The 27,120-nt window shown below is 37.5% G+C and overlaps 1 protein-coding gene across 1 annotated transcript; it reads right to left on the minus strand.

Annotated features, from left to right (window-relative positions):
• Positions 1–21,669: 21,669 nt before the first annotated feature.
• LOC307128526 (phospholipid scramblase 1-like) lies at positions 21,670–24,614 on the minus strand (the record flags this gene model as incomplete). Its single annotated transcript, XM_079820440.1, has 4 exons — positions 24,415–24,614; positions 24,169–24,330; positions 21,837–21,998; positions 21,670–21,699 (listed from the first exon to the last, which is right to left on the minus strand). Exons 1-4 carry the CDS (start codon positions 24,490–24,492, stop codon positions 21,670–21,672), a joined length of 432 nt encoding a protein of 143 aa, XP_079676566.1. The 5' UTR covers positions 24,493–24,614.
• Positions 24,615–27,120: the final 2,506 nt, after the last annotated feature.

The following is a 27,120-nucleotide window of genomic DNA, read 5'->3' on the forward strand; positions in this document are numbered from 1 at the left end:
CAGGCATTTTTCTCTTGATCCCTGGTTTGCAACTGTTGGAAATCAGTTTTGTCAAATTTCTAGACATTTCCTTGCAGCATAAGTGTCTGCATTGTTCCTGTTCCCTGCCATTTGTATGTTGAAAGATGCTGTGTCCCAATTAGTCTACTTATACTATAAGTATGTACTGTTTTTGTGAAGATAAAGTACATACATTTGAGTGTGTAGCAGAATAGTAGACAAGCTTTGGGACATAGTACTTTGTCATAACTGTGTCTTTAGCCGCTCTGTCTTTTACGTGCATCCTGTCACCGTTAAAATTGCACTGTCAATCATCTTGCCACAGTTTAAATCCTCCATTTCAATTTAATTAAATTTCCCCTACCATTTTGAAGAGAAATGTAGTATCACATTGATCTGCCAGTGGTGGGTCTGAAGAACTCTCCTCGTGTATTTGTAATTTGCATAATGATGCATTTAAAAGTGAATGACCAAACATATCTTTACAAAAGTTTAAAATGCTGTTTCAGATTAAATATAATGTGGATAACACTGAATAAATATATTTTCATCAGACTGAATACTGATATTAAATCACTCAAACCCCTTTATCTAAACGTATGTACTTAAAGGGTTAGTTCACCCAAAAATGAAAATTCTGTCATTAATTACTCACCCTCATGTCGTTGGACACCCTTAAGTCCTCCGTTCATATTCGGAACACAAATGAAGATATTTTAGTTGAAAGCTGATGGCTGAGAAAGGCTTCAGACAGGCCTCCATTGGCATTCAGTACATTGACACTTCCAAGATCCATGAAAGGCACTTAAAACGTTGTTACAAAGTCTATCTCACCACAGTGGCTCTACAATAATCTTACGATGCGACGACAATAGTTTTTGTGCGCAAAAAAAAAATCAAAATAACACCTTTATCCAACTTGTTCTCGACTTCCGTGTGTGCCTCCACGACGCATGTGCGAGAATATGACGCAGATCCGGCGTTCGGACATATGACCCAGAAGCGATTTGTTTACGAGCAGAGGAAGACGCGCGTGTCTAAGCTGTTGGATTCTACATTGATCGTGCTTTAGGTCTCGGCGTAGTGCTCAAAATGGGGCTCAAGTGTGTATTTCATGGATTCCCGCACACCGGCGCTACGTCATATTCTCGCGCATGCGTCGTGGAGGCACACACGGAAGTCGAGAACAAGTTGGAAAAAGGTGTTCTTTTGATTTTTTTTTGCGCACAAAAACTATTGTCGTCGCATTGTAAGATTATTGTAGAGCCACTGTGGTGAGATAGACTTTGTAACAACGTTTTAAGTGCCTTTCATGGATCTTGGAAGTGTCAATGTACTGAATGCCAATGGAGGCCTGTCTGAAGCCTTTCTCAGCATCAGCTTTACACTAAAATATCTTCATTTGTGTTCCGAATATGAACGGAGGTCTTACGGGTGTCCAACGACATGAGGGTGAGTAATTAATGACAGAATTTTCATTTTTGGGTGAACTAACCCTTTAACCGCGGACATCCGCCATGTTTGTAGTTTTTTATACACTTTTTTTATTTGTGTTTGTAGTTCTAATCAAATCCTCATCTTTTTATCCATTTATTTTTTCCAGTTTCGATTAGTTTTCATTGGGTTTTGCTGAAACAAACAGATTTGAACAGATTTAGTACTTTTTTATATACAGGTGCTGGTCATATAATTAGAATATCATCAAAAAGTTTATTTATTTCACTAATTCCATTCAAAAAGTGAAACTTGTATATTATATTCATTCATTGCACACATACTGATATATTTCATATGTTTATTTCTTTTAATTTCTATGATTATAACTGACAACTAAGGAAAATCCCAAAGTCAGTATCTCAGAAAATTAAAATATTGTGAAAAGGTTCAATATTGGAGACACCTGGTGCCACACTCTAATCAGCTAATTAACTCAAAACACCTGCAAAGGCATTTAAATGGTCTCTCAGTCTAGTTCTGTTGGCTACACAATCATGGGGAAGACTGCCTTGACAGTTTTCCAAAAGACGACCATTGACACCTTGCACAAGGAGGGCAAGACACAAAAGATCATTGCAAAAGAGGCTGGCTATTCACAGAGCTCTGTATCCAAGCACGTTAATAGAGAGACGAAGGGAAGGAAAAGATGTGTACAAGTAAAAGTGTACAAGTAATAGGGATAACCGCACCCTGGAGAGGATTGTGAAACAAAACCCATTCAAAAATGTGGGGGAGATTCACAAAGAGTGGACTGCAGCTGGAGTCAGTGCTTCAAGAACCACTACGCACAGACGTATGCAAGACATGGGTTTCAGCTGTCGCATTCCTTGTGTCAAGCCACTCTTGAACAACAGACAGCGTCAGAAAGCGTCTCGCCTGAGCTAAAGACAAAAAGGAGCTGCTGCTGCTGCTTTGCTGCTGAGAGGTCCAAAGTTATGTTCTCTGATGAAAGTAAATTTTGTATTTCCTTTGGAAATCAGGGTCCCAGAGTCTGGAGGAAGAGAGGAGAGGCACACAATCCACGTTGCTTGAGGTCCGGTGTAAAGTTTCCACAGTCAGTGATGGTTTGGGGTGCCATGTCATCTGCTGGTGTTGGTCCACTGTGTTTTCTGAGGTCCAAGGTCAACGCAGCCGTATACCAGGAAGTTTTAGAGCACTTCATGCTTCCTGCTGCTGACCAACTTTATGGAGATGCAGATTTCATTTTCCAACAGGACTTGGCACCTGCACACAGTGCCAAAGCAACCAGTACCTGGTTTAAGGACCATAGTATCCCTGTTCTTAATTGGCCAGCAAACTCGCCTGACCTTAACCCCATAGAAAATCTATGGGCTATTGTGAAGAGGAAGACGCAATATGCCAGACCCAACAATGCAGAAGACCTGAAGGCCACTATCAGAGCAACCTGGGCTCTCATAACACCTGAGCAGCTAGTGCCACAGACTGATCGACTCCATGCCACGCCGCATTGCTGCAGTAATTCAGGCAAAAGGAGCCCCAACTAAGTTTTATGTGCTGTACATGCTCATACTTTTCATGTTCATACTTTTCAGTTGGCCAAGATTTCTAAAAAAATCCTTTCTTTGTATTGCTCTTAAGTAATATTCAAATTTTCTGAGATACACTGTAAAAAGAATACTGTGAAAAATACAGTAACTTGCTGGCAGCAATTAGCTAGTAAGTTGCTGTATTTCATTTCACAGTATTCTTACTGTAAATGTAATCGCAGTAACTTTAAAATTACTGTACATTTTTTTACAGTAATAATCACAGTACTGTATTTCATAACTACTACTGTAATGGGGATTACTGCATTAATTTTGTGTACTGTAAAATAAAGACACTGTCACAAATGCCAATTATTTTCTCACTTTTAATTTCAAAAATTCATAAAATAAAAATAGTATAGCATCATTTTTTTCAATGTTACAATTTTTCTGTGAACATTTAATTTCATCACTTTTCTGAACATACAAAAAATACTTTTCCGAACAAACAAAACAATCAATATTTATTAAAATGTTTGGATAAAATTACTAATGTATACAAATTTTATGATTTAAAAACAGCAGGATTTCAAACCTATATATTTTCTGAACATATACATTTTTTTCAATAAGTTAACATTTCTCTGTGAACAATTCATTTCATTTCAAAACTTTTCTGAGCAAACAAAACAATCAATATGTATTCAAATATTTGGGTAAAATTACAAATCTATAAAAATTCAATGATTTAAAGGGATAGTTCACCCAAAAAGTTAAATTGTATTATTTATGTTAAAATATTTTGAAGAATGTCGGTAACCAGACAGTTGATGAACCCCATTGACTTCCATAGTAGGAAAAAAAAGTACTATGGAAGTCAATGGGACCCATCAACTATCTGGCTACCGAAATTCTTCAAAATATATTTCTTTGTTTTCAGCAGAAGAAAGAAATTCATACAGGTTGAGGGTGAGTAAATGATGACACAATTTTCATTTTTGGGTATCTATCCCTTTAAAAACAGCAGGATTTCAAACCTGAATATTGTTTTTCTCCAAGAAGTTTTTTTTTTTTTTCATAACTTTTATTCTTTTAAAACTTGACCTGGACTTCCTGGGCTGGAGTCTTCTACCTGTAGAGGAAGAAATTAATTATTAATGTAAAAGTTTAAAAGCAAGACAGATAGGTTGATGACATATACATAAAAGTTTTAAATAAATATTAGTATTTTTTATATGCTTTGTTGGTGGTTTAGTATCCCCCGGGGCTAATATTTTTTTATAGCTTGAATAAAATATTTTCGTTAACACAAACTGTAACATCTGTAAAAATAACAACCTATTTTTAAAAGATAAAATATAAATATTCTTATGGAGTTGCAACTCGACTCTTATTAGACAGTATTGGTTTCTGTCATTTGCCATTACTTTAATATTTAATTAAAGCTGCGAGCAGCGATGACGGGCCCAAGCCGGTGGCACCGCCACCCCGGTGGCATCAGTTTAACTGTGCACGGCAGGCAATAGGCATTTAAAATGGGAAAACATAAAAGGACTATGTCAAAGTCATCTGAATTCACCACATTAACAGCAGCAGTTGGTGCTGCTATGACCACAAACCACAACAGCCACATCTATGAGATCAATTAAATTTATATGAATTTCATGTCAGATTATGTCAAAGGTCAAATTGGAATGAGTTCAGAATACCATTCGAATGCTGATGTTGTTTTATTCTAACACTTCTCTTCATGTGTTTTTGAGCTACCTTAGCTACCGTTTGTGCACCAATCTTATGCACCATAAAACATGCTTTAATTTCAATATGGGTGGTCCAATAAATTTTTTTTAATAAAAAATGTATAAATGGAGCCAAATCACAGAAACTGCAAAGATGATTTTAATATCAGTGTCAGGTAAGAGTAAGATGCGTGTCTACATTTTATGGAAGTTTATTATAAATAGCCACTTTTATAAAATCATGTGAAATTTATGTTTTAATACATTTATATTATATCAGTAAATAATTAATTTAAAGACATGTGCATCATACGTGATCTTGGCAAACACATCACATGACGTTTTTATTTCAAGTGATAGTTATTTGTGATAGCCTATATGAAAGGGTTAAATTATGATCAAGAGAGAAAGTCACACACACACACACACACAATGATAGAGTGAGAGTGAGGGGGAGGGGAAGGACTGAGAGAAAGGCACACACACAAACTCACAGGGTGAGAGAGAGACCCCCCCCCCCTCCCCACACACACACACAGATAGAGAGGGGGAAGGGGAAAGACAGGCAGATGGCATTCCATAGACTTAATGGTTTGTATACTGTACAAACTGTACATTCTATCCCCCTACACTACCCCTAAGCCTACATATCGCACACACACACACACACACACCATAGCTGTCAACCCTCCCGTTTTTTCCGGGTTTCTCACGTATTTTAGCTCTTTTCCCGCTGTCTTCCCGTTTTAGTATTTTCCCGTAAAATATCCCGTATTTTTACGTTCTGATTGTGTTAACTCAGAACACGCAACTATCTGGTTTAGTGCCAGAAGACGCGAATGAGAAGTCGCGCGCACTGTGAGAAAATTTTCCGTGCACTCATCCGAGAGCGCGCACACGTCTCTCAGCGCGCAAATATTGAGTTCTCTTTCAAGTCTTGCTCTTGAATGGACAAACTCACGCAAAAAGTATGTCAACATATTGATGAGTATTCTAGCAGACATAGTCTGTATATGGCTTAAGTAAGCTTTATACAGTCCAGAAAAGACGACGCATATCCGAGGTCTTAAAGGGGCAGTAGCCTTTACTGCTGTCTGTTTAATGTCAAACAAAAGACAAGGGCATCACTCACTGCTCTTGATTGAATAACGTTTGTAAGTTTAATAGGATTAATCTTTAATTTATACAGTCATATATGCAATGTTATTTTACATTTGATCAATTTCTGTACCTGAAAACTAATGTTAGACGTACCTGAAAAACCTGAAAAGCATAGTTTATTTTATTAGTATCTTTGCTCAATAGTATTTATTTGTGCTGCTGCTTGTATTTAAATGATTTGTTCTTATTATTTTCTTTTGTTTTATTTGACAGTAGTCCTTTTTTCCCTGAACATAGCAAATACTGAACCGTACCGAAACGGTGAACCTTAAACCGTGATACAAACCGAACCGTGAGCAATCTGTACCGTTACACCCCTAGCGTAACGTATGATAAAATGACTGAAAAAAGGTTGGGAAACACTGGCTTAGGCTACTATCGAAGAAGAAGAAGACAGTTGCAGCCGCGGTTGGGAGGAAGAGGGAAAAAGTAGCGGGAAGTAAACTTCAAGGAGAGTATAGTAATAATAAATGATAATAAATGGAATAAATAAATAATAAATGAAAATAATAAATGTTATATTTACCCATGGCCTTCCCTGTTATACAGAAATGTAATAGTTATCAAACCTTCCTTAACTGTATAAATAATAAATGAAATATAGATGAATCATCATTAAAGCTACAATTTTCTCTGTTCCCGTTGTTCTTTGATGAACATTAATGACAGGCTGACTCCACAAAATGACTCTAATTTGCCTCTTTGAAAAATAATTCTCTAATTTAACCTTATTACTATACTAATTGTAATATAAATAATACAAATATTAGAAGAAAAATATTTTAAGTGGTCATTATTGACAATAAATATTGCACAACTAGTATTTAGTACCAAAAGATCTCCTCAAAATATTCAATAAATATTATTGAACTAAAATATAGAACATTTATTTAATTGAAAAATAGTTAAGGTGTGTGGTCACATTTGACCATCAATTAGTATGAGTATGACCAATTAGTATGGAATACCTGAAGGCTAAGTACAATAAAAAACATTAACATTAATGTTAACATTGTTGCATTACTCTCCATTATAAAACGATCCTGTATGGTTGATGTAATAATCAATGCACACTATGCTGTACTGTTTACCAAAACTTGCTGCAAACCCCTGTTAAGTGGAGCTGTTGTGTATCAAGCCATTCAAATGTATTGACACAGCGCTAGAAGTATTGAGATTTATGTGAAGCACGACTGCGCGCGCCGCCGGGAGATGATAGAGCATGTCGCAACTCCGTATGGTTTTTCAACACTCTGGCTTTAACTGTTATGCCATATTAGCGCCAAAACGCTATTTATTGTTTGAATTTCGCATTAAAACTTTAAAAAATGTAAAAGCTTAGACATTGTTTAATATCAAAAGCAGGTTTGGCAATTTGGCGTGAGATTAAGTTGGGCAGCGTGAGAGCGTGAGACAGAGCCTGAAAGCGTGAGTGTCACGCCAAATGCGTGAGAGTTGGCAACCCTAGGCAAAAGAGAACTCGATGTGAGCAGGAAACTGACGCGAGTCTATCTATGCATCGAGTGTGTGTGTGTGTGTGTGTGTGTGTGTGTGTGTGTGTGTGTGTGTGTGTGTGTGTGTGTGTGTGTCAGTGTCCCTTGAATAGCTGACATGAGACGCATCCACACAGACAGGACACTGACACACACACATACACATACACATACACACACACACAGACAGGACACACACACACACACACACACACACACACACACACACACACACACACACACACAGACAGGACACTAACACACACACAGACAGGACATTGGCATACAGCGCGCTCTCTTGTGTCTTGTCGCGCTTGGAAGCATGTACATGAATAGGAGCGTGATCATGTAACGCTAAGCAAAAATGGATATAAAAACGGACGCTGTGTTATTTGCGTTAAATATTTTTAATGCGTTAAGCTTCCGTTTCACGTTGACCGAGTTTGGTGGAGATTGAATAAAATCACCTACGAGGAGAACGTAAAAACTCAGACCCTGAATTATACAAATATTCACGTTCAAACAAAAACTTTCTGTGAAAAAAAGACACTTATAAACAGACACTTGTAGAAAATAATGTGAATTTTTTTTAAAAATAAATTTGAACTATGTCAGTAAATAATGAATTTAAAGACAAATGTGTCAAAAGTGATCTTTGCAAACACAGCACATGACCTTCTGTAAAGCACATGTATAGAAAACACACTCACACTCCTCTGTTTTAAAAAAAGAGTTCTGTCTGAATGAGTACATGAAATCACGGCTGTCAGATGATAAGAATTGTAACTCAAATGTGATTTAGAAAATGAGTTCTGTAGTGATATAGTGTCATAGTTCATGTCCACATTAACCACTACGTTGTAATACCAATAGCCATGTCATCATACACATTTGTGTCCTCATAAATCACATAAGCAAGCACAGAGAGAGAGAGAGAGAGAAAGGGAGTTTCAAAAATAATACAACACTGCCCCCTTTTGGTGATAGAGGGGAGGGCACACAAACAGTCAAAAACATTATTAAACTTTGACATGTTGCCATGGCAGCATTATTTGAAATATCAGGAATTCATTCATATGTCTCTATCTGTCATGTTTTCACATTATACTGATGAAGTTTGAAGTCAATCGTGTGAAAATAAGATGGTGATTCAAAGCATTTTTGAAAGTGACACACTTCCTGCTGCCAGTTGGTGGCGCTATAACTTTGACTCACAAAAGTCATATCCATGTGATCGGCCTCTTACAACGAACACACAGCTGAAGTTTCATCCAAATCAGTCAATGTTTGCACAAGTTATTACACACTTCCTGTTTACCTTTTCTCGCCATAAATTCGTTGCTTCGCCACGGCCAAACCGTTTAAGATATCAAAAATCCGTTCGCAATTTAGCATCCTCTGTGTCTTGACTTCATGCTGACCGAGTTTGGCACTGATTGAAACAATGGCCTCGGAGGAGTATATTAAATTCCAGAGCATGTGTTTTCAGAACAACCCATATTAGCTCACTTCCTGTTGGGCTGACACGTAACTTAGAGCACGAAAGTTGTTTGGCCCGATGAGGTCTATATGTGTACCGAGTTTCATACATGTACGTGCAAGTGTGTTTGATATATAGACCAAGTTTTCAGACCCCACTTTAGGGGGCGCTGTCGAGCCCCCCTGCCACGCCCGGGTACCAGCTTCAGCCCGGCTCTGATGGCCGCGCATTCCGATGTGTGTGCAAAGTTTCAAGAGTTTTTGAGCATGGTAAGGGCCCCAAAAGTGCCCGAGAAGTCGATAAAATAATAATAATAATAATAATTAAAGCTGCGAGCAGCGATGACGGGCCCAAGCCGGTGGCACCGCCACGCCGGTGGCATCGCCACGCCGGTGGCATCAGCTTAACTGTGCACGGCAGGCAATATGCATTTAAACAGGATAATTTTTTTAAATCGCTCGAATATGTCACATTTACTGCAGCAGCTGGTGCCACTATCACCACAAGCCACACCCATGATGTAATTTAAATGTAGATGATTTTTAATGTCATGGGATGAAATAGATCTCTTTCAAATATGTGAAAAGTTATCTTTTCCTGCTCAAAATGTTATAAGTCCAGAAGGCCAGTATATAATTCAAGGTATTTGTATAGTTCTTTTTTTACTTATTCACAAGTGATAGTTATTTGTGATAGTCTATGATATGAAAGGGGTAAATTATCATCATCAAGAGAGAAAGGCACACACACAAACTCACAGGGTGAGAGAGAGACCCCACACACACACACACACAGGGTGAGCCTGAGAGTGAGGGGGGAGGGGAAGGACTGAGAGAGAGGCAATCTGCACATTGAACAAGATTCACAAGATTTTAACAACAAAAAGAAATAAAATCTAAATGGTGGGAGAAAGTTTTTTTTTACTTCAATCTCTGAAAACATTATTTTGAATATATTTGAAATCACAGATGTTGGGTGATGAGAATTGTAACTCAAATATAATTTACAAAAACTAGTCCTGTCTGAATAGTGATATGTCAGTGAGATCAGCTCGGGCGCGCATACCGTCTATGGGTGATGTCACGTATTTTGCGAAATGCGCAGTTAGGTGATGTGTCGCCCTCCACACGTTGCGAAACAGACTCCGAAATGGGGAAATGTAAATTTGTGGACTCCGGGTTGGAGTAGGATGAGTTTAAACAATGACCGCAGGGTTTTTCTATGGTTTTTCCTGCATAGCGGCCGCCTCCGTCACATTTCGTGCCACCTCCGTCTGTCGACAAAACTCAAGACAGGCAGTCACTTGCTCAGATTAGGCATGTCGTGGTAATTAAATAATCATCAGAAATATATATTGTCACATGATCTTTCAGCAATCATTATTAGTATTTTATGATTTGCTAGTACAAAGTCATCTAAAGCCATTCCATAGCTGAATGTCTTTCCTCCGCTGTAGCTGTCCATCATTCTCCGTTCAGCATTCAAACTGCGCGTCATGTTTGGTTACAGTCAGTCAGCTGCTCGGTAAAGCTCACTCCAAGATGATATATTCCCGTTGTAATACTTGATATGCAGATAAAATAATTTATCTTCCTGGAGTTTATCTAGCGGTTTCTGAACGATGTTGTGCTCCCTACCCGGGTGACAACACAAGGCATCACACGCACAATAACCGGAATTTAAAACTGTGAAGAAACCGACCGATATACATAGTAGACTAGGATTTGTGCGCTCAACGCTCATCGTCTCTTTATGCCGTGAACTTTTTAATGTGCACTCGCGCTGCACTGCGCCCTCTGACTCCATGTTGCTTTAAGCGCATCATTCTGCACCCGGGATGCGCATAAGCGCATTGTGCCACGCCTTCATATATTTTCATAGTTTTGTGCACTTAAAGATGATTAAAAAAAATCTTGTTCTCACGTATCTATCATATATTTGTTGCCCCTTTACAGAGCTGCACATTACGTTTACAATAAACTATAAATCTTGAAATGTTATATTATTTGTGTAGGCCCATATAATTATTTACATTCATATATAAATTAAATATAAATAGTTTTTTTTATAAATGTATTTAATAAGAACACAAAGTAATTTGTACCTTTTCATTAACATTTTTAGATTTTATAAAATTAGTCCAGAGATGTTTTTTCAAGAATTACTTTTTGTAATTGCAAATTTTTTTAACTATCCACTCACCTAATTTAATATATATTTTTGTTATAGCTTATGATTATATATTTTTATTTTATTGCTCAACAGTAGTTCTCATCGCCGATGAGGTCTTTAAATATTTTGAGAAGGTCTTAAAAAAGTATAGTATAGTCATTCCGTTTCATGTTGACCGAGTTTGGTGGTACTTTAGTTGAGTATTTGTGCACATTTATGTGTGTGCGTGTGTGGTCAAACTGCAAACACAAAACAATTCACAATTATTATCTAGTAATGTTCACATCACCAAATACGTTTCTAAAACATTGTAACATCAGCTTTGTGTACTAAGCATTAAACTTTGTTTAACTAAATGCAACATATTTTACAGGCAATACAAACTGTAAATGTCTAAAACAAAACAAATATATAACATATAGGCGTTTAGGCGCTAATCGCAAATAGCGATCTTCATAGTGATACACAAACCATCACAACACTTAAACAACATAACACTACTCACCACGCTGGGAATATAATGTAAGATAATAGTTTTAGCTGGAATTATTAAATGTTCAAATCTTCATTTGAGATCAACATGGCTTTCTCACTCAGTTCTCTAAGTTCAGTTTGTTTTTCCCTGCACTTCTTCCTGCACGATGACATCACTTGCGCTCACCGGAACAACGTCCTTAAAGGGGCAGCACCCAACATCAGAGATTACCAGTCCACACACACACACACACACACACACACACACACACACACACACACACACACACACACACACACACACACACACACACACACACACACACACACACACACACACACACACACACACACACACACACACACAGAGACAAATCCCTGAAGAGATGGAATGTTTTTTTTTTATCCTGTTTCAAAACTAACACAATGCTGCCATCTTGTGTTCATTGAGGGGAGGGCACACACAGGCACAATACATTACAAATAAATATTTATAAAATATATATATATATTCATCTGAAAAATAGTATAGTCATTAAAAATTAATCTAAGTTCAATTGCCAAACATACAATCTTAATTTAATTGAAATCAAAATAAGATTTTACAAGATATGAGAGAATTTCTGTTCCCCTTTTTTGTCCTTATTTAATCCCTCGCCATGGCAACACCGTTTGAGGTATCCAAAATCCGTTCACATTTTAGCATCTTCCGTATTTTTGTTTCATGTTGACCGAGTTTGGTGGAGATTGAATAAATCGCCTACGAGGAGAACGTAAAAACTCAGACCCCGATTTAACCAAAAATTCACCTTAAAACCAAAATATCTGACTTCCTGTTGGTCGGAGCTAATGACTGTAAATTAGAAAGTTGTCCGGCTCGAAGAGAACAATATATGTACCGAGTTTGGTGACTGAAGATAAAACTAACCCCCCCACTTTTGTCAAAAGGTGGCGCTAGAGAGGCCCTCATCCCCGCCCATTTCTGATGCTTTGCCAATGTGTACTGACTGACATCTCTGATGTGTGTGTTGAGTTTCAAGCAGTTTCAAGCAATTTCAAGCATGCTAAGAGCCTCAAAACAGCCAAAAGATTATTAAACTTTGACACGTTGCCATGGCAACAGTATTTGAAATTTCAGGAATCCATTTCATACGTCTCTATCTGTCATGTTTTCACATTATACTGATGAAGTTTGAAGTAAATGGGGTGAAAATAAGATGGTGATTCAAAGCATTTTTGAAAGTGACACACTTCCTGCTGCCAGTTGGTGGCGCTATAACTTTGACTCACAAAAGTCATATCCATGTGATCGGCTTCTTACAACGAACACACAGCTGAAGTTTCATCCAAATCAGTCAATGTTTGCTGACGTTATAACACACTTCCTGTTTCCCTTTTCTCGCCATAAATTCGTTGCATCGCCACGGCCAAACCGTTTGAGATATCAAAAATCCGCTCGCAATTTAGCATCCTGGATATGTTCTCCTCATGCTGACCGAGTTTGGCGATGATCGAAACAATGGCCTCGGAGGAGTATATTAAATTCCAGAGCATGCGTTTTCCGAACAACCCATAATAGCTCACTTCCTGTTGGGCTGACACATAACTATGAGCACGAAAGTTGTTCGGCCCGATGAGATCTAAATGTGTACCAAGTTTCATACATGTACGTGCAAGTGTGTTTGATATGTGGACCAAGTTTTCAGACCCCACTTAAGGGGGCGCTGTCGAGCCCCCCTGCCACGCCCGGGTACCAGCTTCAGCCCGGCTCTGATGGCCGCGCATTCCGACGCCTGTGCGAAGTTTCAAGAGTTTTCGAGCATGTTAAGTGCCCCAAAAGTACCCGAGAAGTCGAAAAAAAAAATAAATTAAAGCTGCGAGCAGCGATGACGGGCCCAAGCCGGTGGCACCGCCACGCCGGTGGCATCAGCTTAACTGTGCACGGCAGGCAATATGCATTTAAACAGGAGAATATTTTAGAATCGCTCGAATGTGCCAAATTTACCGCAGCAACTGGTGCCACTATCACCACAAGCCACACCCATGATGTAATTTAAATTTAGATTAATTTTAATATCATAGGATAAAATAGATAAAAGTTATATTTTCCTGCTCAAAATTTTGTAAGTCCAGAAGGCCAGTATTTAATTCAAGGTGTTTGTAGTTCTTTTTTACTTATTCACACTAAAGTAGGGATGAAACGGTATGGAAATTTAACATCACGATTATAGTGACCCAAATTATCACGGTTATCAATATTATCACGGTTTTGTTCAAACAAGATGAAAGTGTTCAAAAAGAACAGATGCACACACTTAAAACATTTCAACAAGTTTTATATTTGAAATTAAACAAACAACAAATAACTAAAGCAGCTCTAAGCACTTTTTTAAGCTAGATTCTGTGGAATTTCTTTACTTAATGGCCGTCGTCAATAGCAACGCATAACGCATAAATAATAATAATTTGTCGTAAATATAATCTCTAATATTATCTCTGTAAATATATTCTCAAGAAATATTCTCATCAGTGTTCAGCTATGATGCATTTAAATCTAGCATATTTTGTGTTAGAGCCCAAACAGTATCCTAGAGAAATAATGCATATCCATATTTCCATATGATTTGACAGTTTATTTTATTAAATATCAAAATGTGTGCATCATACCTGACACCTAGATGATCACTTTACAGTCAGTTTTATGACTGTCATTCTCTTTAAATGCTAGTGAAGTTTGGTAACGTTATACACGTTTCAATGTTGTATGTAACTTTGCAGACGGTCCCTAACTTCGCCAGCGTTATGCCAGTCATATCAGATGCGCTGTGGTTCTGCTGTGTTTTTTTAAACCATTTTACCTAAATCACCAAAATAATAAATGTTATATTTACCCATGGCCTTCCCTGTTATACAGAAATGTAATAGTTATCAAACCTTCCTTAACTGCATAAATAATAAATGAAATATAGATGAATCATCATTAAAGCTACAATTTTCTCTGTTGCCGTTGTTCTTTGATGAACATTAATGACAGGCATCATCAGTGCTCCTGTCACTTTAAGAACAGCCGCGGATCTCACGCGCTGTCCCGCGTATCTCATTTCCTCACAACTCTTTAAGTTCATTTAAGACGTTATTTAACTAATTTAAGACTCGAATATGAGAATACTCACAATCCTCTGTGTTATGGTTTGTTCAAGAGCAAAAGAGAACTCGATGTGAGCAGGAAACTGACGCGAGTCTATCTATGCGTCGAGTGTGTGTGTGTGTGTGTGTGTGTCAGTGTCCCTTGATTAGCTGACATGAGACGCATCCACACAGATAGGACACTGACACACACACACACACACACACACACACACACACACACACACACACACACACACACACACACACACACACACACACACACACACACACACACACACACACACACACACACACACACACACAGCATACCGCAGCATAGCCATACAGTTTAAGTTCACCCACACTTTATATTAATAAAAAGGTTTACAGTGCAAATACTGTTGTTGCATATACTGTGCATAAAATTTGAAAACATTTGCAAAAAACACCACTGTATCATTAATTTTTTTTTTAAACCTTTAAGTAACCATTTTTTAAACATCTATAAACATTACTTTTACATAGATAGACGGACCAGATATTCCTAACACTTTGGGAATACTTAAGGGTTACTAGTTGTTTTGTAAACTGTCTATAAACATTATCTGGATGGTTATTATAAAGTTGCAACCGATGACTATAATACCTTGTTAAATAGTTAATAAACAGTACCAGTAAAACGTGGGCAGTACCAGTAAAACATGTAAACAGTACCAGTCAAACATGTGGGTTGTCCTGATACTGTACTTCAAAATGTAATAGTGTAAAAATTGCCACAGAATAAAGTAATTGTTCAAGATCTATTGGTAACTCATAAAAATAATGTCATATTTGCATAAACTGTCACTACCGTATATATCCCGACACTAGCACGTTAAGATAAGCTATGAAAAAAATCATGTTCCTCTGCCTCTTTCTGGTTAAATAATGTTTATAATAATTGTTAATATAGCAAGCTATATTAACTATTCCAGGTTATTTATGCATAGCATAAATAATAGTTAGTATAGCATGCTATGCCACTTTCATCAAAACATATTACAAAGCTATAGCAATCTCATGTAATTTCGTCTGTTCGAAAAAAAAGTTGCACTAACTGTTCGTTACAAGCAGCATTTGCCGTCAGGCAGGTAACGATAGCTAACATAAACATATTTTTGCTAGCCTACCTGCTGCAAACTTACACTTTTTTTGTACAAGACAAGTAGAGCTATTTTATCCAGTGTAATTTATCACATACCACTATCTTGTTTTTTCTTATCCTCCTCTTCCTTTCTGTTTTTTCTTTTCTGGCTTCCTGAAGCATAAAATTCCGCTTAAAATCCGAAGATTTTGTATTTTGCCGCAGCAGAGATCGCGTGGTTGGCTGGCTGCTGTCAGCGACTTCTGAGAGGGGCCCCTTAAGGGGGATCCCGATAACAGTGTCATTGCACTTTACTGCATTGACTATCAATGGGGCGCTCACACAGTTTGTCGTTTCATTTTATTCTTAACCTGTCGCTGTCTTGGGGCCCCAGGCCAGCTCGAGGCCCCAAGCAATTGCTTGGTTTGCCTGCCTTGTCGCGACGGGCCTGCACACACACACACACACACACACACACACACAAACACACACACACACACACACACACACACACACACACACACACACACACACACACACACACACACACACACACACACACACACACACACACACACACACACACACACACACACAGAAAGAGAGTTTAAAAAATAACACAACACTGCCACCCTTTAGTGAGGGGAGGGCAGACAGAGAATAAATATTCAGAAGAAATATATTAAATAAAATAAATATATTGATCTGAAAAATAGTATGATTATTTTAAAGCTATTTGGTTACATTTTAATAAAACATTGTTTTAGTATGTTTTTAAACACACACACATACACGTTGTAATACCAGTGTAATACCCATGTCATTATACAAATTTGTGTCCTCATAAATCACATAAACGAGAGAGAGAAACAAGTTTTTTTTTTATCCTGCTTCAAAACTAATACAATGCTGCCATCTTGTGTTCATTGAGGGGAGAGCAGCACAGACAGATACAGAATTGATTATTTAAAAAAATATTTAAAATAAATATATATATTCATCTGAAAAATAGTATAGTCATTTTAAATTAATCTAAGTTCAATTACCAAACATACAATCTTAATTTAATTTAAATCAAAATATTATTTTACAAGATATGAGACAATTTCTGTTCCCCTTTTTTTGTCCTTATTTAATCCCTCGCCATGGCAACACCGTTTGAGATATCCAATATTCGTTCGCATTTTAGCATCTTCCGTATCTTTGTTTCATGTTGACCGAGTTTGGTGGAGATTGAATAAATCGCCTACGAGGAGAACGTAAAAACTCAGACCCTGAATTACATAAATATTCACCTTAAAACCAAAATATCTGACTTCCTGTTGGTCGGAGCTAATGACTGTAAATTAGAAAGTTGTCCGGCTCGAAGAGAACAATATATGTACCGAGTTTGGTGACTGAAGATAAAACTAACCCCCCCACTTTTGTCAAAAGGTGGCGCTAGAGAGGCCCTCATCCCCGCCCATTTCTGATGCTTTGCCAATGTGTACTGACTGACATCTCTGATGTGTGTGTTGAGTTTCAAGCAGTTTCAAGCAATTTCAAGCATGCTAAGAGCCTCAAAACAGCCAAAAGATTATTAAACTTTGACACGTTGCCATGGCAACAGTATTTGAAATTTCAGGAATCCATTTCATACGTCTCTATCTGTCATGTTTTCACATTATACTGATGAAGTTTGAAGTAAATGGGGTGAAAATAAGATGGTGATTCAAAGCATTTTTGAAAGTGACACACTTCCTGCTGCCAGTTGGTGGCGCTATAACTTTGACTCACAAAAGTCATATCCATGTGATCGGCCTCTTACAACGAACACACAGCTGAAGTTTCATCCAAATCAGTCAATGTTTGCTGACGTTATAACACACTTCCTGTTTCCCTTTTCTCGCCATAAATTCGTTGCTTCGCCACGGCCAAACCATTTGAGATATCAAAAATCCGCTCGCAATTTAGCATCCTGGATATGTTCACTTCATGCTGACCGAGTTTGGCAATGATCGAAACAATGGCCTCGGAGGAGTATATTAAATTCCAGAGCATGGGTTTTCCGAACAACCCATTATAGCTCACTTCCTGTTGGGCTGACGCATAACTATGAGCACGAAAGTTGTTTGGCCCGATGAGGTCTATATGTGTACCGAGTTTCATACATGTACGTGCAAGTGTGTTTGATACATGGACCAAGTTTCTAAGTGTGTTCTAGGGGGCGCTGTCGAGTCCCCCTGCCACGCCCGGGTACCAGCTTCAGCCCGGCTCTGATGGCCGCGCATTCCGACGCCTGTGCGAAGTTTCAAGAGTTTTCGAGCATGTTAAGTGCCCCAAAAGTACCCGAGAAGTCAAAAAAAAAAAAAAAAAAAAAAAAAAAAAAAAAAACAAAGAATAATCTGAGGAAGAACAATAGGGCTCTGCGCCCTTTCAGGGCTTGGGCCCTAATAAAAAAAAAAAAACAAAGAATAATCTGAGGAAGAACAATAGGGCTCTGCGCCCTTTCAGGGCTTGGGCCCTAATAATAAGAAACAGAGGAAGAACAATAGGGCTCTGCGCCCTTTGGGCTTGGGCCCTAATAACTGTCTACATGAATAATATTATAAAATTGTACATGAATATCCCACATTTCTGCCACAATACCATGTTTACAGTTAGTGATACAACAGTGAAATTTATGATAAATGTTTGTGAGTTGTGAATGGAAAAGTATTCTAACTGGCTGGTGTTGTCACACAATGTTCCTCCTGTTTTTCATGTCAGTGTTGTTGAATCACCTTGTGTTGACGCTGTAAAACTGCATGATTTGAAAATGATGCTTGGAAGGCCTAAAGGGATAGTTCACTTTAAAATGAAAATGCTATTATCATATACTCAACCTCAAGTTGTTTCGAACCTGTATGAATTTCTTTCTTCTGCTGAACACAAAAGAGGATATTTTGAAGAATGTCGGTAACCAAACAGTTAACTGGAGCCAGTGACTTCCATAGTATTTTTTTTTTCCTACTATGGAAGTCACTGGCTCCAGTTAACTGTTTGGTTACCGACATTCTTCAAAATATCCTCTTTTGTGTTCAGCAGAAGAAAGAAATTCATACAGGTTTGAAATAACTTGAGAGTAAATTTTAAAGTGAACTATCCCTTTAATAGACAAGTTGCGGGCCACCCCTGACTTTCAACCACCAACTAATTTACCCACCCAAACTGGCTTCCAGTTATTCCAAGGTATTCAAGGTAACAATTAAAAGTCTCACCTGGTATTAGTTGTTCTGCCAGTCATACTCAATGAATTCCCTGATGAATGATGCCACGTGTGGATTGAGGCACTCGGGGGTTTTTTTGGACCACCTTCCCAGTTCGTCTGCTAATCTGGACCTTTGAATTAATCAAATAAAAGACGTTATAAATGTAATTTCGCTAGACACATATTAATACAATATGCTCCCAAAAGTCGGGAATGGCACTTCAAATTAGGCTATTAACAATCTAACGTTATAGTTTCTGCAGCTTGAAGGCAATGAAGTTCAGAAAAATCATGAAATTATAAAAAATATGTTAAGTAAAGTAGGCTACCTTAATAGCTGCTACCTCTAGCTGCGTTTTCTCGGCCCGCTTAACTTCAATGTCTGATTCCTCAGGCGGCAACAGCAAGCAAGAGAAAAAAACGAGAGATTATTAAACGGCTACCGCGCCAATAAATACAAAAAATTACACCATTTTAAATTACTGTCATTTCACAATGCTAACGTTAGTCTTTAATCAAATTAAAGACGTTAAAATGTAATGTTGCCGGATAAGACAAATCTTAATACAGTACAGCCCATGCCATGCTCCCACAAGTTTGAATAGCATTTCACCAATCTCGTTTTTGGGGGTTTACGTTCAGAAAAATCATGATGAATCACTATGAAAAATATGTTAAATAAGGCCTAACGTACCTCAGCTGCGTTTTCTTTCAGCTCGAGACCGTCGAGAGTAGGCAGGCTTGGCTCACTGCCTCACGCGCAAGTGGTGACAGAAAAAAAAGTGATCATTATGTGACGTATCTGCACCAAAAGAGATCACATACACAATTTAATTTTTATTTAACAATGCTATCCTTCTATAAACTAATGACGTTATCAAATGTTGCCAGACTAGAAAATATATCGAAATCATGCAGAAATATATATTTGTGGTAATAAAATTATAAAATACACACAACATGAGACGAGTTTACTAGGAAGTGTGCTGCTCATTACTCTTTTCTCTCTCAGTGCATTCTTAAAGTTGAACAAACAGGTGACTTTACAAGAGTAAACTTTGGAAATAAATTATGTTACCTTTCTGAAGTAAAAATTCAGATGAAAGTGGGGAATCTCGTCTTTCCTTGGCTGAAAAAAAATCTTCAAGAAATTGCTATATTGTGATTCACAGGAAAAAAAAATTACTGTAGAATTCACCCGCCGTTGAAAAAGGACCATGATGCTTTGCAGATTTACAGCAACATGCTGTATACAGGTTCTACAGTAAGTATTTGCTCATTTTACAGTAATAATGCTGTGAAAACTACAGAAATTTGTTACAGTGTACTGAATTTGGGATTTTCCTTAGTTGTCAGTTATAATCATTAAAAACACAAAATTAAAAGAAATATACGTCTGAAATATACAAATGGGATAACTTTTCTAGCGGTGAATGAGAGTATACATTAAATATAATAGCAAAAGAAAAACTCAACTTTACAGATTTCAAAAAGAGAGAAAGATGTGAATTTTACCGTCACTCCCATATACGCTGTATTAGAAACACCCTCACAGCAGCGGTAACTCGTTTTTGTAATTTGATGCAAAATTAATATAATACAAAGTATTAGTGTTATAAATGTACATACATTTAAAAAAAAAATTAAATACAAAAACCTTTGCAGGATTTACGATATTGATGACATTAAAACACATCATCACAGTCTGTGAAAAGGGTCTACTGTGGTGAGGATGGTGACGAGGGTGATGACTTGCTGGTGCAGGAGATTGATGAATGGGTGCAGGTGGTGAGCCGGAGGGATTCTGGGAAGTGTACTGTTGAGGTGACTGAGCTGCTGACTGTGACAATACTACATATACTAGAGAATATAGATGTTAATTATAAATTGTTTATGTAATGTATTACCATTTTTATACTGTAGAATATTAAAGCTGTAAACATTGCTGCAAGTACTTTACTGTGAAATGGAAAAACGGTGTTGAAACTATAAAATTACAGAGCCTGCTACCAGTATTTTACTGTAAATTTATGGGTACATTTTTTACAGTGTATCGTCTATTTATGGACTCTGTGCCAATCAGTTTGGTGCGTTGAAATAACCTGAAATAACCATAACCTGAAATGTTTTTCACATCACCAGTAGAATTAAGAACTTCAGCTAGGTGTTTGTGGTTACTGTGGTGTTTGCTTCACTTTCAGATAAAACATGTCACCTTCCTATAAGAGAGGGCCACAATCTGTAACAATTATGTGCAATTTGTAAGTTTTGAATTTAAGGATTTAAAAAAAATAAATAAGCAGAAGAGATTTATACACCAGAAAAGGAGATGATTTAATGTTAGAAATTTGCGATGTGAAAGTATGTTTTCACATCGAGAGAGATACGGGAGAGATACAATACAAAAAAATATATATTGGCCATGATTCTTCTCTCTTCAGCCTTTATTGGTATTGAAAATTTGGTCTTAAAAGTCTTTTGTTATTTTTGTCTTCCATCTTGTCTTCTTTCTGAAGTAGGCCTACTGTAACCAAAAAATAAAAAGATGTGTTACATGCACAAAAAGATGAAAAAAATGTCATAACTATACACTTACATATCTTTTGTGCAAATAAAAATACCAGAATACTCCTCTTCACACTATTATCAAAATACACCAGTGCATTTGCCACTCACAGTTTCACGTTATTGTAGCTCTTCATAATACATGCAGTCCTAAAAATGAAATGAGTTATAATTAATAGAAAATTAGTAATAGTAAATTAATAGTATAATAGATTAATAGTAAATATAAAAAGTATAAGAACACTGGGAAGTAAGTAACATTTTTAGGTATTTTTAACAATATTTACAATAAGTATGCAGGCTCCCAAAAGTGTAGCTTTCATTTTGACTTCCAAGCTTCTTGGAAACCTCAGCACAAAATCTGCTCCTGCAGTTGGTCCACTGAATGAGAACGGTTTGAAGATCTTGCCAAATGATCTGTCTATCGCTGCCCCGTTCAGAGACACCAGCTGTGGTCACAATATAAGACAGGTATTACAACACACATTTCATTTTTGGGTGAACTATCCTTTTAACAAAGTTTTGGTTGCAAGCTAAATGTTTTCAGAAAACAGCACTAGCTTTACAACTTAAACTTCACTCTGCTACTGTTCAAGAAAGCAACAAGACCATGCTATGACATTTAAAACCAAAGAAACGTGTTTGTAGGTCAGGTTTCCCGTCATTGTAGGATACATTTTCCCCAGAAATATACCTTAACCTGAAATCACCAACAGCAAATGTGGGTCAGGCAATGAGGAAAATGGCTTAAAAGCATACTAAAAATAATTTTCTAAAAATGCTAAAAAGGTTTGTGTTAAAGGTTAGAGGACAGAAAATATCTGCTCACACTTTATATTATGTGTCTTTAATGACTATGCACTATCCCCAAAAAATATTGTTAGGTAAACAGCACTAGATTGACAACAAGCCTGACTTGCTCTGTGAGGGGGGAACAGTCAAGGGTCTTGACTGCTCGTCGAACCCTATTGGTTCGCACAGATGCGTTGTCTCGCCATAGGTTCATGCGGTTCCCGCAGCCAAACCGATCAGCTTGCTTATAGCTTTGCACTATGTTGGCTGTGCAGCTGCACTGCGTTTCATGGTACATGAACAGTGTTGATCCTGGATTGATCTGCAATCGTGATGTTCGTAACATGAGGCTTCTCATGCTTGCATTGTGATCTGTAAACCCTCCAAATTAATCTTGTTACCCACCCACTCAGGATCAACTTATCCAAGAGTGTACTGTCCCCCAGCCAGCGAATAACGTTCCTGGAAACAGTTTTCGACTCTGCCCAAATGAGGGCCTGGCTTGCACCAGAACGCACTCTCACCATTCAAAGCCTAGCTGCGTGCCAAGCTGGTGTAAGTATGGGTCTTGTCTCGAGGAGGAAGGTCATTTCAATTCCCTGCACTGCAGGCACAGTCCTTTCTGTATAGTGAGGTTGGCCTCTAAAAGCCCAGACCACTAGATACTCCTTCCGTGGGCTCTGGGCCCATTTTGACGGGCTCAGCTCACGGGCAGCGGGATGCGCCCCTGGTTCGCACAGATACGCCGCCTCACCATAGGTTCATGCAGTTCCTGCAGCCCAACCAATCAGCGTGCTTATAGCACTGCACTATGGTGGCTGTGCAGCTGCACTGCGTTTTAAAATAAAGGCTTGAATATTTAGAGAAAATTTGTTTTCCCGTAGACGTCTAGCGACGCAATACTCGTTCCCGTTATTCTCAGGAAATGTGTCTTTAATGATTATGAGATTTACGTGAGTAACTGAGATGTTAGCTATTTAGGTTTGTACATAGCATGGACTCACTAACTTTAATTGTAACTTAATGAGAGTATGACACCCAGAAAATCCTCTCAGGATACCTGGAATCAGTGTTACAAGTACCCCAGGCATTTACATTTACATTTTACCATTTTTCTAGCATTAAAACCATCAAACCGATGAGAGTTTTGGATTCTTCCAATGTTTCTCTATGGCACTGAAACCTAAAGATGTCTGAGTTCCGGTCCACGTGCAACTGATACTCAACTGCCATTGGCTCATCTGCCTTTCGAGGGCAGGGGTTTACCAATAGGTCAATTCCACGTAAAACACTAGCAACACTAGCTTAATTATGCAGAACTTTAAGGCTTAATATAATTTAAACGGATGAGTTCTAAAAAAAAAAAATCACCCCCTTCACAGTTGTCATGAAGGGCAAAATTAGCTATATAGGCCAAAACCACTTTTTGTACCAGGGTTTTTTTTTTTTTGCTGTAGAGTTAGGCATTTTAACATGGGGGATCTATGGGATTGACTCCCATTTGGAGCCTGTCTCTAGCGGCCAGGCGATTAATTGCAGTTTAAGTCACTTCCGTGTTAGATTCAAGAGAGAGACCCCTTGAGTGGGAGACAGATAAGGTTAGCGACAGGTTTTGTGTTATGGTTAGGTTTAAGGGTTGGTTAGGTGTAGGGTCAAAAGTGTAATTATAGATATAATTTATTACAGCTATAATTAGGTTTTTTAAGTACAATTTAAAAATATGTATGTACACAATATGTGCATCGTATCAAATGATTAAGTGACCAAATATAATTTGGTAATTTAAAAGGCTACAAGTCAATGGAAAGTTGTGCGTTTGTAGATCACCTCAAAACTCTGATCCGTGCAGCAGGTACAAGGTACACATGGTCCCGCAATCTTAAATGCCGGTTCACCTCGTTCATTCTCAACGGTGAATTTAGGTAGACAAACATGCCAGTTTTGTCGAACATGTCCGATGGCAACGCCCGGTGGACACTGAACCTCCAGCTGAAATGTAAATACAACATGTAATATGCAGAACAACAACATAATTAAGGGCTAAACCATATAGAGATAACATTCATAGCCTACCTCATGGCTGCAGCAGTTGCAAACATATGGTCGCACCAGTCTGATGATCTCTTGATTTGAGTCATTAAAAACATTCATTATGAAGGAACGTGCTGCAGCACAGTAAGTCCTGTTACAACAATCGTTGTCCTCAAGAATACTAAAAATCTTCTTTCCAGTGTCATCCTTCACCTCATATCTGTTGTTAGACTTAATTCCACAGCAAGCTTTAAGAATTTAAAAGTAAGGAGATTAGGGTGTCGCTCATTTGATTTCACTGTATTTCATTTATGAAATGCTGATGAACAAACCTTCTTCAAGACTTTCTTCCAAAGTTTTTTCTTTGTAGACAAACAATTGATCAATCTAAAATAAACATGAAAATTACAGTCTTCTTGCAGTGAAAATCACTTTGAAATAAATGCATTTGTCTAAATCAGAGTAACATACACATGAATAATTATTAATATTAAAGGGATACTTCACCCAAAAATGAAAATTCTGTCATCATTTACTCACCCTCAAGTTGTTCCAAACCTGTATGAGTTTCTTTGTTCTGCTGAACACAAAAGAAGATATTTTGAAGAATGTTTGTAACCAAACAGATAGAGCAGTGGCGGCTGGTCAATAGAGGGCGCTGGGGCGCCGCCCCCATCAAAATTCCAGAAATATACATGTATACAAAAATTATATAAAAATGAAATAAAAATAAAATAGTTTACTCATACGACGTGCCGGCTGTTAGTAAGAGCCTCAGCATTTAATAAAAACTGGCTTTGATCGGTTAACTATTTTATATGTTCTTCAATATGTTTCATGCGGTTTCATGCGCGAGGGACGCCGGACAAATGGATGTCTATCTGAGTATAAAAATACACGGGCACCATGTGACCTGAAGCTGATCTCTAATTGGTTTCTTAAAGATCCTCCTCCGGACGCAGGTCGCTGCGTCCCTGGCGAATCAGAATTGGATGCGTGTTATTTTATCCAATCTGGGGTGCGTTTCCCAAAACCATAGTTGCTAACTAAGTTAGCATCTTTGATGGTTGCAATGCAATTTCCCATTGCCAACGACCTAAGTTGCTAACAGGTTAGCAACTATGGTTTTGGGAAACGCACCCCTGATTCGTTCTCGTCACCTGTCATTCAACTTTACGCTCTTGGCAACTAAAGCGAAAGTACTGAAGTTTTGTGGACAACAACGGGGGTAAGAGACCTCAAATATCTAACTGAACAATGCAAACGTCATGACACTACTCAGATGACTGACTTTGATCAGAGAGTCATTGAGAAATTTGCTGGCCAGAAAGAAAGGAGAGCAAAATGTATGTTTAAGTAGTTAACATGCTAGTCTGTTGTTGCTGTTTTCTTTTGTTTTTCCTTTCCTCATTCAATTATATGTGGGAAATGAATGTGTAAAAAGATAAAAGTGAAGACACTGTTTTCTCTTTAATACTTGAATTTAGTCAACGTGCATCTTGATACTGAACCATAAGTTCAACCCCCCCCCCGAAAAAAAAACGCCCACCCAAAAATAATTATCACCATCCGCCACTGAGATAGAGCAACCATTGACTACCATAGAATTTTATTCCCTATGGTAGTCTATGGTTGCTCTATCTGCTTTGTTACAAACATTCTTCAAAATATCTTCTTTTGTGTTCAGCAGAACAAAGAAACTCACACAGGTTTGGAACAACTTGAGGGTGAGTAAATGATGACAGAATTTTCATTTTTGGGTGAACTATCCCTTTAATAAGCATCTCCAGTCTTATCTGACCCAGGTCAAGGTCTCCAGATGAGAAGGACAGTGGTAAGGGTCTGAGGAAGGTATCATTGCGGTGTCTTCTTGTGGAGCATAAACAGCTGTGAATGTATCAAACAGTTTTGTTAAACAAATTTTTACAGACTGATATCTATTGTGTATTATTTATAAAAATGCATGTCATCCTTCACAACATTCAATCAGCTTTATGAACTTCAGAGAACTTCAATACACTGATGCATATTTTTTCAATGCTAGAAAATTTGAATAAAGTAATGATTTTATTCAGTACACTTTCATGGTCCCTTGTGAAAAATGCTTCATTGTATTGGATGTGCACTTGTAGTGTACTTAAAATCCTGAAAGTATAATTGTTGACAAGTTAAAATATTTTACATGTACTAAATAGCAACTTCATCATTTCAAATGTGCAATTACAAATAGACACAAGTTTAATAGAAATTAGATTATATTTTAGTTTACTATAAATGCCTGTCAATATGGCAGTACACTTTAGACAAAAGTAATTTTGAAGTAAGAAGTACAAGTAAGATGTACATAAGTCCTACTAAAGTGGGTCAAAAAGCACTCTTAATTTCAGCTGCATGATATAACTTCATTTAATTGGAAATAACATGCAATATGTAAATGCCATGTGTAAATTCACACCTTTTCTTTTAAAGTATGTTATTTCCGTGAGTACTTTAAAAATAGCTAAAGTGTGTACTTCTTATATATCTTGCTTCAGTCTGAATTCACACAGTGCCTGTTGTGGTCAAACAAATAAAACGGGTATAGATAAACATCCTCCCTTAAAAAACTCACCTGACAATTCCATATTTGATTTTATCTGGGAATTAGAAAGGACATCAATATCGTTTATACACTGTTACATTTTTTTATTATTATTTATATATAGAAAATCAAATGGTAAAAACGTCATAAACCATAAAATTGCATTC

This window comes from Gobio gobio (genome assembly GCF_949357685.1).
Source record: "Gobio gobio genome assembly, chromosome: 6".
NCBI classification, from domain to species: domain Eukaryota; kingdom Metazoa; phylum Chordata; class Actinopteri; order Cypriniformes; family Gobionidae; genus Gobio; species Gobio gobio.